At 43.7% G+C, this 17,613-nt stretch overlaps 1 protein-coding gene, 1 long non-coding RNA gene and 1 pseudogene across 5 annotated transcripts in view; 1 reads left to right on the forward strand and 2 right to left on the reverse strand.

Annotated features, from left to right (window-relative positions):
• Window positions 1-17,613, forward strand: part of LOC125082941 (spermatogenesis-associated protein 31D1-like) — an 894,603-nt pseudogene that overhangs the window by 351,549 nt on the left and 525,441 nt on the right.
• The window catches only part of LOC125082854 (uncharacterized), a 571,692-nt gene that overhangs the window by 327,819 nt on the left and 226,260 nt on the right, over window positions 1-17,613 (reverse strand). The window lies entirely within an intron of this gene.
• Window positions 1-17,613, reverse strand: part of LOC125082848 (transducin-like enhancer protein 1) — an 87,557-nt gene that overhangs the window by 55,786 nt on the left and 14,158 nt on the right. For 2 of the 4 annotated variants that reach the window (XM_047698674.1, XM_047698673.1), the window contains exons 5-6: window positions 3,348-3,410; window positions 1,413-1,487 (exon numbers count right to left, since the gene is read on the reverse strand). In XM_047698674.1, the coding sequence (XP_047554630.1) occupies window positions 1,413-1,487; window positions 3,348-3,410 (138 nt within the window). Of the gene's footprint in view, window positions 1-1,382; window positions 1,488-3,347; window positions 3,411-17,613 lie in introns of all 4 variants that reach the window. The other 2 variants (XM_047698672.1, XM_047698671.1) reach the window with 1 other exon arrangement.

The raw sequence follows: 17,613 nt of genomic DNA on the forward strand, positions 1-17,613 counted from the left end.
ACTAAGTAACAGTCAAAAATGTGATCTAAAGAGGGGGGGGGTAGAAAGGCAGAGCCTGGGTCTGGGGGGAAGAGGAGGAGGGGAGAATTGTTTATGCAGAGCTAAGCTGTCAAGTGTAATAAAGCAGCTTGAATAAAATTTAAGCTGAAAATCCACTGAAGCTCCCCATTTCAGGGAGGAAAAAGCTATTAAAAGGAAATGAAGGTCACCCTCCCACTTTATTTCACCTAATTGACTGCCAATAGCTTACCACAGGCAACCCGACTGCAGATCGGCAATTGAGAAACTGATGAAAGGAGAGTTTTCAAGCTGAGGCTCATTCTTTAATCCTCCTTGGCTCTTATGTTTTTTCTCCATCTCCAGTTGGGATGTAATTTTAAACCCTGATGGATTAACTGGTTCCATTGTCTGTGGCCTTCATTGGACTATGGCACTCTTAATCCGTACAGCAGCATGTCTAATTATCATTACAAAGTGTCTGAGGGAACTATAAAGACCAGCAGGGCATCTTCTCACAAGCAATTAACATAAATTGATAAATGAGTGATCTGAATCCGCTCAAGGCACTCACTTATGAATAAAATCAGAAAGGATGGTCCCCTGTTTCAGCTACTTCTTTGGCTTAGTCTGGAAGGGGAGAAAACATGAGAACTGTCCCGGGATCCCGGGGCCTGCAGCAGTGAGGACAAACTCAGGGGGAAGTACGGGGGCGGGGGACAGAGGGGTGGGGAGGGGAGGGGGAAGGGACACACCACACGGTTCACCGGGCTCATTAATGCAGAGCAAATGACTTGTGATTGACAACCAGTCGCCAGCGTGGAGCGCTAACTGAACTCAAGGCAGGAGAGCAAAAACCTGGTGAAAGGCTAGAGAGCACTGGGGCAGACAATTATCACTTCTTCAACGGCAAGAGAGTGGTCTTTTCATTGGGGTGCCACTTAAAAATTCATGCAAGAGGCACAAGGAAGAGAAAGAGCAAACAGTCATCTAGGACCTAACACCCCAGAAAGCAAACAGCAAAAGCAAAGATGGCTGAAGGAAAGGATCATGCTGAGACCTGTCTTGACCTCCCTGTGATCCAAAGTTATAAGCCTAAAGTAAGGAAAGTATTTAAAATACTGATAAAGAAAGCAGGGGTGGTCTAAGTGTCAAGGCATAAACTGCATCTATCTTCCCACTGAACAGCAGATCTATTCTTCTCCCCCTCCTTAAAGTGTTTCTATCACCTTCCTTATTATGCTCATCTGTCTTCCCCTACGTACCTCCCCTACCTGAGTCCTCCTCCCCAACCCTTACTGACCAATGTTAAGACTACATGACATTATACATAGAGAGAGATTAAGCCATCAAATTAATAAGAAATGAAAGCTGGTTATACACACTGTAGGAGGTAGACCTGGAAGGCCACGTACCCCGATGATGGCATTCAACTCTGCCATGGTCACCTGCTTGGCACGCTCCACAGCCTGAGCCACCTGTTGTTGATGCTTTGAAAACAAGAGGAAGAAAAGGTGTTAGTAAGGCAGCCAAAGAACTTCATTCTACCTTCCAGTAACAATAACAACAACAACAACAACAAATACAACAACAAAAATATAAAAGCTTATGCAGTGTAGATTTAGCAGAATGTGGATTTAAATGTGAAGTGTCTCAAGCACTGATTATTTCACAGAACACATGGACAGCAGGAAAAGGAAAACAGAGGACAGGGCTTCCCTTATTTCTAAGCAAAACTAGTCCCCATTTAACTTCTGATGGGAATTTTGGGGTTGGAATGATAGAAAAATCAAAGACCTCAAAACAGGAAACTGAAGCCTTAGAAAATCACTGGTATTGGGGATTTGGAAGATCAGCTAGGTTTGCAAAAGGGGTTCACTGTTAAGTTTGAGCAGGTAAAATTTACAGCCACTTTCAAACCCCCCACTTCTATACTTAAAATTTAAACATTAAATCTTTGATTACTTCTCTGGTTAACAAATCTCAACCCTCCAGTAGTTTTTGGACACTGTGGGGATTCCTTTCTTTCTTTAGCCTTTTCATCCTCCTGAGGGGAAAAGGAAGGAATCCCCCTCCCCAAACTCTTTTAGTTCACAGGCTGGGAACACTCTGCACAGTTCACCCACAAATGGCTTAGTCTGAAAGGGCAGATGTATCTCTCCAGCTCCACCCACAAATAAAAACCAAGCCACATCTTTGCTTTTTGGGAGGCACGAGACTGTGGTAGAAACCAGTATCACTAAAGTCCAACAACACCATTGCAAAGGCCAACAAAACTCAAGTGCATCGTCAAATAGACGTTACACCAGAAAAGGCAGAGGGGATCCCTGCTCTCCACTCTGGAGCAGCAGATCCTGGTAAGAACAGACACCCCGTGTTCTAGCTGTGGCTCCAGGAAGCTTTTCACTGTCTCAGGGCATCCTGGACACACTGAGAACACAGCTTATCATTTATTAGCTTGTATCCAAAAGTAATCTTGAAGGCAAAACTAAAATATACAAGCTTTGAGTCCATTTCACAGATTACTCATATAAAGAGCTTTTCCCTCTCAAAATAAGAAAGTTCAACCTCTGCAACTTTGTAACTTAATACAATGGCTTACATGTGTACGGGACTGTAAGTTATGGCAATACGAACACTTATTTTATCCTTCAGACTATTAGCATCAGCTTCCTCCATGGACAGCATCCGTGAACCTGACTTGATGTCCAAGGACACATGAAACACCTGCTTCCATGGTCAAGTCAACCTTGATGGAACCATATATATATATATTTTTTTTAAATGCAGTAAAGGGGGCGCCTGGGTGGTTCAGTGGGTTAAGCCACTGCCTTCGGCTCAGGTCATGATCTCAGGGTCCTGGGATCGAGTCCCACATCGGGCTCTCCGCTCAGCAGGGAGCCTGCTTCCCTTCCTCTCTCTCTGCCTGCCTTTCTGCCTACTTGTGATCTCTCTCTGTCAAATAAATAAATAAAATCTTTAAAAAATAAATAAATAAATAAAAAATAAATGCAGTAAAGGAAAAGCTCTCTAGAAAGACACTCCAATCATTAGTAGCTTCCCAAGCTTATACTACTCCTCAAAGAAAAGCAAAGTTTTATGTTGGATCGTCACTTTGCAGTCTTCCACAGGGAAAAAAAAAAAATTAATTTGAGGTTGAGCTATCGTCACCACGTTTACAGTGTGCCCTCAGCTCTGCTAGATGGGATAGCAGGGGGTTTACACACTTCAGCTGGAGCAGATGTTCTTCACACTTGTTCCTTGTGATAAAATTAACATCTTAAAACTAGCTAATTTGCAAACAGAGAAGCAACATAATTGCACTTTAACAGCTGAACAGTTTTACTTACTTCCTGAGACAGAAATGGGATGACTTGTGCACAAATTGTATTCAATCTCTTGGCGATTTCAGTCTATAAAGACAAAGCCATATAAATGTTTAGTATACTTCATAATCAGTTCAGAAAGATAAAACTTCATACCCAACACTTTAGCCCTCCACTGCCTCACTCTTGAGTGCATAAAATTGCTTTCCCAAGCTATGTTGCTAATATTTATCTTGAGATAAACAGTAGATATTAATCCCACTTGCAAAGTAAGACATAATCGCACGCTTTATTGCTCACTTAAAGAAAAGATAATGGGTAGCTTAATTGAGTTGGAAAATCTACATGGTTTAAGGCTATATGATCCTTTAACCTGGTGAGTACAAACCCCCTCGTATGCTTATTCAATTACAGTGTACCACCGCATTTTTATGTCGTTATAGCAAGTTCATTCCAACTGGTGTCAGAAGCCAGTGGGGCAGGGGCACTGACAAACTGGGTCTAGCCTTCAAGATAAGGTCCAGCGTGAAAAAGCATCAGAAAGGAGCCCAGGGACCTCCTTCCTGCTTGTCCCAACTCTCATACAACTCAAACATGACTTTAACGTTAGTAGCCTTCACTGAGTCTCACTATCTCAAACAGGCCAAAAAACATTGTTGAAACAGAACCCACGTCCAGCATGAAGGTCAAGTTTCACCACGATGCGGCATCAACAGCAAGCACCTTGCTGAGAGAGCCCCTGGGTCAGCTCAATGTCACAAAATGTGTCCTGACGGACTATCTGTGGCACAGGCTTTTGTAAATAAAGTAGGAGAAGTCCCTGCTTAGGTCCAAACCCACAACAGTCCCTCTGCTGCAAGGGACAAACAGGCCAAGGGAGGCCATAAAGAGTGGTCTGCTTCCAGCCTAGGATAGAATCCACCTGCCCCCGGCCTCCAACCTCCTCCGGCAATACAAAGTAGCTCTGCTTTCCTCTAACTCTGAAGAACCAGCTTTGCTTTAAAAAAAAAAGAAAAAAAAAGTCATCTGAGAAGAGTCCTAGCCTTGACCTTATTTATTTCATCATTTTCTGTCAATGCTTACTAATGCCACCTCTATTACCGAATTAGGCAATGAAAAGGAACACGAAAATTATGAAGCGTACAGAACATGCCCTTGAGAAACAGGGAACGAATAAGTAAAATGAAGTAGAAAACTCAGAAACTGTATAATCAAGTACGTTAAAAAGAGCTGCCTTTGTCCTATAAGATGATTCCAGTTAACTGAGCAACAAGGCCTTTGGTTTTATGGGATGGGATTTAAGCCAAACCAACTCAATTCTCCCTGACCACCAATGAGATAGTGTTTCAGACCTCGCCTTGGAAGAAAAGGAGGAAATGACTGGTATAGAAAGCAAAGCCATGACCTTGCTTTAACCAGCAGGGCAACAGGTCTATGCAAAAAGGGTGCAGCTGTACCAGGTGCAGAAACAGAACTGCGTCAGCCCCACCCAGCTCATTTGATCATAGCCACACACTCAAGCTAACTCAAGGTCATAGCTCTCCTCGAAAGTATGGGCAGGCATCCCCTTCCTTTGCAGCAAGGTTCTGCACTATATACTTGGGTGCAAATGTAGGGATGCCCCTTGCAGACTTGTAGGTCCTTACTTCCTCCTCCCTAGCTACCGTACATTCCAATAGCATTCTGTACTTTCCCCCTCTCCAAAATTCACACTTAAGGTCCACTTTTATTTTTTTAAAGATTTTATTTATTTATTTGACAGAGAGAGACACAGCAAGAGAGGGAACACAGCAGGGGGAGTGGGAGAGGGAGAAGCAGGCTTCCCGCTGAGCAGAGAGCCCAATGTGGGGCTTGATCCCAGAACTCTGGGATCCTCACCTGAGCCGAAGGCAGACGCTTAACAACTGAGCCACCCAGATGCCCCTAAGGTACACTTTTAAAGAGGATATATACTCACTTTGAGCATACACAGACACACAATGAGATATATATACAGAAATATAAAAGACAGTCAGAAGAACCTTAGGTCTATCACCCAGGGATAACCATGAGTAAGATTCTGGTGATTCTGGAAAGATCCATTCCAGGCTCTCAATGCATGGGTGTGTACAAAGCCCAGAGTGGAAAGACATACTTTCTATACCAAGGCGTCCCATCAGATACATGGCTCTTCTATAATATGTTGTTTTCACCCAAAACTGTATTATGGATACCCTCCCACTCAATAAATACAAAGATGAGTAAGAACATGATTCCGCTATATAAGCCTACTGGTGGCTAAGTGCTCCTGGTATCAGTGGATGCTCACACTCCATCTCACGTTGCACAATTACAAACTCTGTGTCTAATAACCCTCTATACAGATCTCTGAAAGGAATCAGTAGAAGTGAAACTGCTGGGTCAAAGGGTATACATGTTTTACACTGTATTACAGGCTGATCAACTGACCAGCGGACAAGGTCACCAATTTACAGTATCACCCATGTATGAGGGGGCTTGCTCTCCTACCCAATGTCAATATTGGGTTTTGTTGACCTTTCTTTTAATCTCTATCCACATAATAGATTAAAACAAAGACCTCGTTTCTATTTGCATTACTTAGATTCTTCCTGAAGCTAAGTAAACATCTTTTCACATATTTAGTGGTCCACTATTTTCCTTCATTTTTCCTTTGATGTTTATTCATCACTCTTTTTGTCGTAGTTCTTTCCATATGGCAAATATCAACCCTTTCCATAGCTTTTCCAGCTTGCCACTTGTCTTTCCACCTTGCTTCCTATGGATTTGTTGCCAGAAGTAACTTTAAATTTTTAGGTGGTCACTTACTAAAGAATATTTTTTCCTATGATCCTGGCTTTCGGGTCAGGGTTCAAACACCCCAAAATCATAGATGCCATTCTTAATTTTCTTCCTAGTGCTGCTAATGGAATTTATTTTGATTTAAGAAAAAAGGATGATCTCTTTTATTAGTGATAATAATGATATGTGTTACTACATAGGATGGCTTCAAGGTAGAACTGAACTGAAGTGTCAGGAGACAGTTAAGACCCTGAATGGAATGAACTCATATACCTTTAATAATAGCAGAGTTCCTAAAAACAAAATAAAAGAAATAAAAGAAGTACAGATTAAAGTATAGACAATATAAATTAGGTGAGAGTCGTAAGATTGAAGCAGAAAAAGAAGGTTAAAGATCAAAGCTCAAAAGACATCAAAAGCCATACCATCTGTCCTGGGAATTCTCAATAAATGCTCTGGAGAAAGAATGGAAATAAGAGCAACATAGGAAGCTGTTATCCCAGCTGTCTCCCTTCCTCCGCCAGGTCTCTAAGCCCTCATCTTAAACTAGCCTCCGACAAGCAAGCTTGATTTGGGGCCACAAAGCTAAATTCAGATCTCCCCTCCGGTTTACCCTGAAACTCTTCCAGCCACCCTGATTCTCCCTAACGAGAGTACACCTACCTCCTGACAGTGTGAGAATGTGTCTTGTCTCCCCGACAGTGCCTGAGTTCTAAAAACATCACCACCACCCCAGAACGGTTCATAAACATTTCCCCCCACCCTTAAAATAGTGTAGATGGCAGCATAAAAACAGACATTAATCAGTATTGTCTCTTGCTTCAGTGAAAGGATATTCTGATAAGATCTTTAATTCAGCACAAATTAACAAGCAGCAGTTTGCTACCTGGGCTTGTGACCACAGAGTTTGGAAGCTACTGGACATCTGACCCAGCTTAAGCAGGTATTAAGAAAGTTCTCAGGCTCTTTTAAGACTGCCTTCTACCTACCCTGAAGGCTGGACAATGCCAGTGGGGGTGGGGGGGGGATGTACACAAGGCAAACCGTATTTTCCACCTAGAAATCACTCTTCTGCCGAAAGCTGAAGATACATTTGGTACCTGCTAGTAGTCCCAACCGACACTTAAATAAGTGCCGTATTTAGGACACAATGTAAAGCCACAACATTGAAGTGTTCAAGAGCTTACCCCAAACCGGATCTGCAAGGCAACCTGGTGCCCAGAAACTTAACCAGCAGGTCAAAGCCCCAGTGTCAAGTCTTACTTCATGGATTGCCCCCGCACACTGAGGCAGCAGGAATCCAAATTACCTGTCCGGAACGATCTGCTGTTCTTATTGGGGTTGGCCTTGATAATCTAAAAACCTAGGTTTGCCTCTCAGCAGATGAGTAACTAGGTGAGCTCAGGCAAGTCACTTCAACTGCTGGGCCCCAGGTCTCTGCCAATCGGCATCAGCATGTCGTCAGTAGCAAGTGAGCAGCTATATCAAACCACAGCTGTGCTATTACAAAGTGCTATACTCTTACCTCCACCCTTCGAGGCCTTCCTCAAATCCACATAGAAGGTGCTCCGTAACACCAATAAACACTTCTCTAGGCCCTTCATGAGCCTCCGTAGCACTTTCTGTCATTAAGCAAACGAAGCCTGTATGTTTAAAATCATGTTTACATCGGGATTCCTGGGTGGTTCAGTCGGTTAAGCATCTGCCTTCTGCTCAGGTCATGATCCCAGAGTCCTGGGATAGAGCCCCGTATCAGGCTCCCTGCTCAATGGGAAGAATCTGCTTCTCCCTCTGCCTGCTGCTCCCCCTGCTTGTGCTCACATGCACTCTCTCTCTGACAAATAAATAAAATCTTTAAAAATAAATAAATAAAATCACATTTCCATAAACCTTCCATACAGTTTCCTAACAGCTTCTGGCATTAAAGTCTTCTCCACGCAGGATGGGAAGCATGAGAGCAAGACTCGCACTGAACGCGGACACAGCTTCTCACCAGACCTGCTCCACTCACACACTGACCGCACCGTACACATTCAACACACTCTCAAAGGAATGCTTCACTGAACCAAGACGGAATCCCCACACACCCTAAACTCAATGGTCAAGGTGCAAGCAGACAAACTCTTTCTGAACAGTGTCTGAATAAGACTGTTTATGGGAAGAAATCATTTCTTGGGAGGTATGAGATTCATGTACCTGATATTTTAACTGAGTTCAATATGTTCCAATACCGCCAAGGCCAGCAAGGAACCAAATCCTGGTGTAATATGCATGGCTCTTAAACGGAACACATGTTCTTCTGGGCATCTGAACTTAAAGATTTAGGATTTTAGGATTCCTAAGAGCTCAGCTCTTCACATTTTCATACTCCTTACACCTTGTCTAACTACTGGACTGAAGAGCCCACTCCCGCACACTTGGCCACGACGCACAGAGTAATATATAAGGAGTGCTGTCTGAAGCCCCAAACAGGACAGGAATGCTCTGGTGTGATTGCCCGTGGGTCTCAGAGCAACCCAGTGGCACCCTGCCCAAAGTCAGCATAGGGAGGGGAAACTCCACCACCATTAAATTGCAAATTGATGGATCATAAAAAATGCTGCTTGTGCTGAGGGTTGGCAAACTGATCTTTTGGTTTCCTTGACTCAAGCGGGAAGCCAAGAGAAAAACACAGTGGAGTGTTGGGAAGAAGTGTCTGGCCACAGATAAACGGGCAACAGCATGAAAAACAAAGCATACAAAAAAAAAGGAAGTAAATAATCTCTAAATCCCTTCTGACTAGAAGTTTCTGAGTCTGGGAAATGACAGCCTGAAATACAGGAAGAAAAAAAACACATGTTCAACCTCACCGACAACCAAATAAAATGCAGATTTTGTTGTATGTAAGGAGGGTCATTCCGCACCAGTTATTTTATTAAAACAAAATTAAGAAAAAAAAATTAATAAAATCTAACAATGAGGAGTCCTCTGGGAAGTTGGAACAATCATACATTACTGATGACAGAGTAAATTGGTACAGTCGTCTTGGAAAGAACTGGGCAATGTGTTTCAAGAGCATGAAATTATTCAAACCCTTTGGTAAGGCTTCCCACAGCTAAGAATGTATCCTAAGGAAATAGTTCAGATGAAAAGCATTCCATGCATGAAGCTGTTCACAGCAGCACTTGTTTCAAAGCAAAAGAGAAAGGGCCAGGTAAAGATAGAACAGCAAGCAGCTCCACACATCACAACCATCTGCAGACTTTTTGCAAAACTTAACATTTGCCCTCCTGATAAATCCCTTGTCTAAGACTAGGAGAATGGTTAAATACACCACACCAACCCAAAGGCATGGCCAGGAACCATTAACGGGATTTTTTATGGATAATAATGCTTAAATGGCCAATACATTTACTAGATGAAATAGGAGGGGAGGAACAAAGATGTGGGGTCAGTGTGCCTACTTTGTTTTAAATATATGTAAGTGGCCAAGGACTGTAATTTGACACCCAAAAATAAAAACTGATTATGCTGGGGTGGTAGGGTTATCAGTAACTTTCCCCCCCCCCTCCAGTGACCTTGGGAACACCATCCATGATTGACTGTTTTAATATGTGACAACACAGGGAAGGGAGAGAAGAGCAGGCAGGCCCACAAGACCTGTGATTGACGGCGCTGAGTCACAACAATTCCAGCAGAGCTAGAAACCCTTTGGGTGCTCAGCCCTCTTACAATTCTCTTATCACACGTGGAGAAACCAATGCCAAAAGGAAATGATTTGCCCAGGATCATAAGGCAAGATTAGAAGCTACTTCCTCTGCCTGCTCCTTTCTCTAGGAAGTGGAAGTGGGAAATGGGCACAAGCTCAAAGCCAGAAACAAAGCTGATGAACTCGGCCTTGTCTGCAGAGCAATACAGCCCAAACGGGACCATAGCAGCACAGAGTCAAGAGCATGTCATCCGTCCCTCAGCTAACAGCAGGACCCCAAGAAGTGGCCCCCGTCTGTCGGTGACATGCAAGGTAGAAGAGTTTTATAAGGGACCTCGGTTATAAATTGCACACAAATAGAGAGCAGACACCCAACTAACCGCACTTTTATCCTCTCCTTCATAGGCAGACAGAATTAGTGCGTCGTCCCTAACATCAGACAATACAGTACCCCAGGAAAGCAAAATCCACATATACATCTCTAGATCCTAAAGATGACAGTGATATACCTAAGAAAAATCCAGGATGTTTGAATAAAAACTGCATACCTAAAATGATATACACAAAGCACTGTAAATAATCTCCCAAGAGTCTCCCCTGCCCTTCAGAGGAAGGGAAAAGTTCCCTGACTCCAGACTTTCTTCAGGTCAGCTTTTTACCAGCCTGTCTCCCATGATGGTGCCTTGCTCTGCCAGCACATTCAAGAAAAGGTAGTTTTATCTTAAAGTCTAATGTATCCGACTAGCTTTCTTTTTAAACTGTAATTATGTCGATAAAGGACTAACCACATTTTGGGGAAATCCAAATGAAAAGGGCTTGGCGTCTCTCTGAGGTTTTAACGGTTTAATGAGGTTGTCAGTGGTTTTCAAACTTAAGGGTGCAGCAGGATCACATGAAAGCCTTGTTAAAACACAGATGGCTGGGCCCCACTCCCAGAGTTTCAGAGTTGAGAGGTCTGCAGCCCATGCACCTGCATGTCCAACAAGTTCCCAGGTAATCTGCAGCTCTTGAATTGGGGAACCCACTTTGACAACCGCAGGCTCCGCCAATACAAAAGCAGCATCCACTGCTTAGCACACACACCAGTTCCTCTTCCGCCTCCTCCATCAGCACAGGTGCCCAGTCGAGAAGGGGCCGAAAGATCAGCAAAACCCGAGTGGGGCTAGAAACAACCCGGCAGGGAGGTTGGACCTGCCCCTCCTCCAGAGCTTGGCCACAAGCCAGGGCACCCTTCTCAGCCCGTTTTTTTTAATAAAACAAGACCACGGCAGGAACACAATCCAGGAGCACAGGAACACATTTGCCTACTGTGGGAAACCTCAAACAATATTCATTTAAATGATTCCATCCCTGGCAATGTAGTTTCGCCCCTTCTTAAACCCTATGATTAAAACAAAACAAAGAGTACCAGATGACAGAAACCCTTTAGTGGCTCAATTAATCAGAACAGAAGTCACCAATTACTGGCAGATAATAACTTTTATGTCCTACCTCCCCCTCATTTGGCAGCTCCTACCGTGTTCTAAACCTGAGCCCTTTCCAACTGGCCGCATACTCCATCCTTTCTCTGCTCCTCTTTCACAAGCTCGGCTTCTCTGAAAACAGGGAGGGGTTAAAAGGAAGGAGGGGAAAAAGAAAAAACAAAAACAAAAACAACAACAAGAAAACCCTGCTGAAGGCTGCTGGGGCGGAGATAGCAACACTAATTGCTCCCATTCTCTAGCTCCTCACGAGGCAGCTTGCAGGGGCCTGCATCTCCGGAGAAAGCTCTCGTATCTTCGTGGCAGCTCTCATCAGAGCAACTCAAGTGCCCTTAATTGTTTATGTTCTTAATGCAGAGCCTCTTGATGCATTCATTTTTAATAGCAGGCTTGAGTGTGGGGCCCATCAAAGAATGACAAAGCAACTCTATTCATTGGTTCCCTGTCCTGCAATGATGGTCTTTTGATTTATTTGCAAATGACAAGCTTGGCAGGCCCTACTTGAGGGCTGCCCTCATTTTTTTTTTTTTTAAAGAATTCAGTTGCATTTTCCAAGATGAAGTTGAGTCTGCAATGCTGTGTATTTGTGTAAAAATTTCCCCCTTCAGTTCCTTCTAATTAATGACTTAAATGTTTTGACCCAACTGTTGCCAAGCAGAGCATTTGGGCTTTAATTTGTCATTTTGGTAAAGATGCATCCTTGACAAAAACATCGCAGCTGTTTCAGGGCCCAAATAGCACGTTTCCATTATTCAGAAACCCTTGTTATGGAGTTTAGCAAGTGCTGTTCACAGGAAATCCTACCGACTTGTCCCAGGATGGAAAAAGACAGCTTCTGGTAGCCTTAAAGGAAAATGTGCTGCTGCGTCACAGAAGGTTTTCAAGACACACTCTATGGGGTGAATCACAGAACACAACCATGAAGTCACCACCTATTGTTCTCCGGAATGGCAAGAGAACAAGCCTCTTCTGGAACACACCCAGAGCAAGCCTACACCTTTCACCCTCTTCACAGGTCTTAGTCATTAGGGAGCTCATGAGAAATTAGATAATATCATACAATAGCAGGATTAGTGGGAGGAAAAGCAGACTACATCATCCTGGCACGAAGGCTAAAATTACAATCACGAAAATAAAATATGCCCATGTAAAGACAAAGACTGCCTGGGAATATGCAAAAATCCAGTCACCTCTGAAAACCGGGTTGATGAGAGACTGTTCCCTTTCAAAATGTGTAATCTTATTTTCCTCGCAATAAAATTTATAGCATTTCCTTTTCACTGTAGCTACCTTTTTGGCCTATGTAACCGGTCTTCAGTTAGTACTGACTTCTAACCGTCTACAATCACTATCTCTACATCTTCCCATCATGACAAAGCCAACAACCAGCGCACACTCCTATAAAACACCAGTTATCATTAGCTTTAACGTTAACCATTGCCTCGTTCCCCGCATTTTGTTTAGAGATCACTGGATAAACAGTTGGGTGTGAGTATTTCCCTAATAGGTTGGAGTCTTTAGCCTATCCAGAGTGGGAGAGGAAACTCCTGCCTGGGGTCACCATGAGCCAGGGGTTCCCTTAGTTTATTTTACTTTATTATTTTATTTCATTTCACTTCGTTTTTGAGAGCAAGCAAGAGCACGTGCACACGAGGGGGGTGGGGGAAGGAGGAGAGGGAGAGAGATTTTAAGCAGGCTCCACGCCCAGTGCGGAGCCTGATGCAGGTTTGGATCTGACAGCCCTGAGATCATGACCTGAGCCAAAATCAAAGAGTTGGACACTTACCCGACTGAGCCACCCAGGTGCCCCAAGGTTTCCCTAATTTTAAGAGCATGCTGCAGCTGAATCACCCACACACATGCATGACAGCTGCGACTCTTCTTCCAAAGCAACTTCTTAAGCAGAGCAGCTACTCTACCGGGAGGCCTATGCCACCAGTGCCGGGCGAAGTGGCAGCAGAATGGCCACCACGAGTCAGATACACATTTGTGATGGTGAGAGCCCAGGGCAAAGCCTTCAGAGCCCCAAATTCGGTCTCAATAAGAAGACCCACTCTTCCCCTCATTCCCCACCTCCCACCGCCCCTGGGCTTTAATGTTCCCAAGCTGAGCTACTGGAGAGGTAGTCCTTTGGGAGGGAAGACAAGGTTCCCGGCCTTCCCAGTTGGAACCTGGGATTCTCTTTTCAATCCACATCTTGTGCCAAAAAGCCCACCAAGCTCCAGAATGCAGCAAGCATGGGGCATCGCAGGCTGGGAGCCACCAGGGTAGAAGAAGAGCTTGTGCACAATGAAATCAAGAGTCAAGAAAAAAAAAAAATTATTGTCTTGAAAGCATCTCAGATCAGGATGAAAATGAAATGTGGGATGCTGGCAAAAATTTTCAACGCATACTCCTTTTGCAAAAGCTTTTAAATATTTAGAAGACGGTAAGTACAAGGATTCTCGATGACAGACTTCACTGGTGTATTAAAGATTCACAGAGGATTTACGCAGCTATGCAGGCGGAGGCAAACGGGAATCTCATTTTAAATACAAATTAAATTACTTAAAAAAAAAACCAAAACAAAAAAACAAACGAACAAAAAATACTCCCTGATCATTGCATCACAATACAATCCACAGAGAAATTGAAGCAACAGAAAAATACCAATTCCTCAAGATAATAATCAAGATACTTTCAGGGGAAAAAGGAAAAAAAAGTGTGCTGCATGAGGCAATTTATTCAGGGTTACATAGATTGGCCAAAAAAATACATATAATTAAAAGCATGTCAAAGAAAAGCCCGGAGTCCTCTTCTACCCAGTCATGCCAACTTATAATCTGAAAGTAATCCAGCGTTCCGAGGTTACTGTGCTGTCCAAGCTAGACTGGGAAAACATTACGTAGAAGGGGGAACAGCCAGGGCTGTGACTGTGAGAATGAGTTATATACAAGCCATGGGCCCCCAGAAGTTACAGCTCCTGTAACTCACCAATTCTTTGACAAGTGGACAAATCAATTTATGTGCTCCTGTGTGTTTTTAGAAAGAATCCCAGATACCCTTTCATTAATTATGTGGGTTTGGGACATGTCAATTCTCGTTTCCCAGAGCAGCAGAAACCAAACTGAACCCCGTATTCTGTTACACTGGTTCCCACCGGGCTGGGCTGGCTTGATAATGTTGAGCTCCTTCTGGAAGAACAGAATAGACTTCCTGCCATTTGGACTGTGAAACACAGTAATCCACCAGGGAATAAAGGTCAATGTTGCACTTTTGGTCATTACTGAATCATTTGAGATGATCTGTGGTGAGGATGAGAGGAAAATCGAAGGCTGCAAGAACGCTGCAAATGGCCTGACCTCAGACCAATTTTCATCTCCATCTGTCTAAGAGACATGTGGATAAAAGGCCCTCCCCTCCCTCCTTCTGGGCCACTCGGCTGGTTCCAAATCCGCGGCACAAGCCAGGAACCAGTTAAACAATACATTAATAAGGGGAAATAACCTTCTAAGCCCCAGCCCGATGCTTACTCAGGTTTTAAGCCATCGGCTAAAGTTTGGAACACAATTTTTCCAGTCTGCAAGGAGTGCTGCAAAGTAGAAATTCTAAGGAATACAGAGAAATCATCTGCAGTGCAGGGGCATGTGCCAAAATCTCCTTGTTTGTACATGCAAATATATGCATACTTACACCTCCGCCCCCCCCCCAAAGACAGCCACACGATCTCTATTATATCTGCTAGCACACACACAAAGGGAAGCAGCAGCAGTTCCAGAAACTGCATGCTGCTATGAAATAAATCTTTTTTTTTCCAAGTGTCCAATTAATGCTGCTTAATCATTATTAAGGCATTTCAATCCTTAAATAGAAAATATTCCTGGGAACCCAAAGCCTAATGATCATTTAAGCCATGGAATTAATGTTAACATCCTGACTTTATACTAATACTCCCCTTCACTGGTTTGGCAGAGCTACTTTTTAAGGTAACACTGCACCATATATAAGTTTAGGCCCCCACAGTATATCAATGTCAAACAACATCGTGTCAAGCTAAGATTCAATTCAGGTAAGTGCCACTGCCAAATTTTCTTGTTCCCAGACGGGCTTTAAGATTATTTTATTGCTTAAAATTTAATTTGTTCCAACTCGTGTCTCCATGACAACGTTGGCTAACCCTGCAAATCATTTGGGTAATTGGATATCTTATCTTTCTATTGCTCTCAAATCGAATGATTCTGCTAGAATTGTAACAGCCAATCAAATTTACAGTCCTCCTGAGTAATAGACTTGGAAAAGTAGCCACATTCATCTCCTCTTTACAGCCATATTAACCAGTATGCGACAAACAGTAGAATCTGGTCTTCAAACTATACTCCAAATTATAAATGGTGTCAATACCAATATTCTCACAGTACAAAGCCTACTCAAAAGCTCCTTCCCTTTTATACTGTTTTAATTTGAGAAGCAACAATTGGTACTCATTCCATACAAAGCCTGAGCAATTTCAGTACTTTGAGGGAAATTGACAAGAGTGCTCATCAGAAAAAAGAAAACAGGGTGCATCTGGCTCAGTGGGTTAAGCCTCTGCCTTTGGCTCAGGCATGATCCCAGGGTCCAGAAGTTGAGACCCACATCAGGCTCCCTGCTCAGCAGGGAGCCTGCTTCCCCCCTCTTTCTCTGCCTGCCTCTCTGCCTACTTGTGATCTCTCTCTGTTAAATAAATAAATAAAATCTCTGGGGGGGGGGAATCACAGCTTGGGGGAGGGGGGATTTGACCTTGCGACAAAATAATGACCAAAGCCATGGCTACATAATAGTATCCTACCGCACTGACATTGACCTGTCTGGGTTCCTTGGGTGGGAAAGCCATATTTGATGCATTCGTCAAGAAATAAGAATGAAGGGGCGCCTGGGTGGCTCAGTGGGTTAAGCCTCTGCCTTCGGCTCAGGTCATGATCTCAGGGTCCTGGGATCGAGCCCCGCATCGGGCTCTCTGCTCAGCAGTGAGCCTGCTTCCTCCTCTCTCTGCCTGCCTCTCTGCCTACTTGTGATCTCTCTCTCTGTCAAATAAAAAAATAAAATCTTTAAAAAAAAGAAATAAGAATGAATACAGATTCAACAACTACCTCAAAAATCTCTGTACCCTGAGAGAAAGCCACACATCACCAAAATATGACACCTCTTTGTACTTCATTAAATGTAGGAATATCACAACATCAAGTGTAAGTCAATTATGGAATACTGACTTCTTATGAGATGCGAAAGTCAGCAATATTCATCCTGAGTTAGTGGTGTGCTTCTGGCCTTTGGTCAGCTGAAAAGTACAGAAGTTGGATACATTTCCGTGGTCCAAGTCCAATCTTCTCAGTAGCTATGCATGGAGACTGGCTCTGCAGGCGGGAGCTCACAGCCCAGGCACTGCTGAAGAGCCAGCAGCTCACAAATGGAAAAGGCTCCAGAACCCTGGCCAAATGGCAGGCTGCATGGGATGTCGAGAACCTCGTGCTTCCCCTGCAGATATCTGGGACTTAAGATCGCTTCTCAAGCTCAGCACAAGGAGACAGTAACGTAGGGCTGCTCTGCACACAGCTGTCAGCAGGCTGCCAAGACTTGAAGCAAGTGTGAGAGCAGGTACTGGCACAACTTGTCTGAACACAATTTGAGCTGTGCCCTCCTCCATCCCAAACGCTTATGACAACATCCAAAAAGTTTCTACAGCTCCTATAGCATCGTGCATGACGGGAAGAGCCAAACACCTAAACTTCTAATGTGTCTAATCCCAATGCCTTTGCTTTTCTCCCCTGTGCATTTTTTTTAAAAAGGTTTTTTATTTATTTGAGAGACAGAAATTGAGAGAGAGCACAAAGCAAGGGGAGAGGCAGCAGGTGAGGGAGAAGCAGACTCCCCACTAAGCCGGGAGCTTGATGCAGGGTTTGATCCCAGGACTATGACCTAAGCTGAAGGCAGATGCCCAACTGACTGAGCCACCCAGGCGACCTCCCGTATACATTTTTTTTTCCTGCTCCCCAGACATTAGCACATAAGCAGCAGCTGGACTGTGACCCTCCACAAAGATCTCAAGCCCATGGAGGATAGGGAGAACATAACACAAGTATCTACTCAAACTTCTACATAGTGTTTTACAGGTTCCCACAGCTACAAGGAAAATGGTCTGTCTGTATTCCTCAATGAGGCTGGAGACTTCTTCTCTCACCAAGCAACAACTTCACCTCGTAATTCTCTAGCTTTTATTCAGGATGACAAAGCCTCTCTTTCGATTAAGAACTGGATTTTCCACATTAAAATAAAATAAAAAAACAAAAATGCACCTCTCATCCTT

This window comes from Lutra lutra, chromosome 13 (assembly GCF_902655055.1).
Source record: "Lutra lutra chromosome 13, mLutLut1.2, whole genome shotgun sequence".
In the NCBI taxonomy this organism is placed as follows: domain Eukaryota; kingdom Metazoa; phylum Chordata; class Mammalia; order Carnivora; family Mustelidae; genus Lutra; species Lutra lutra.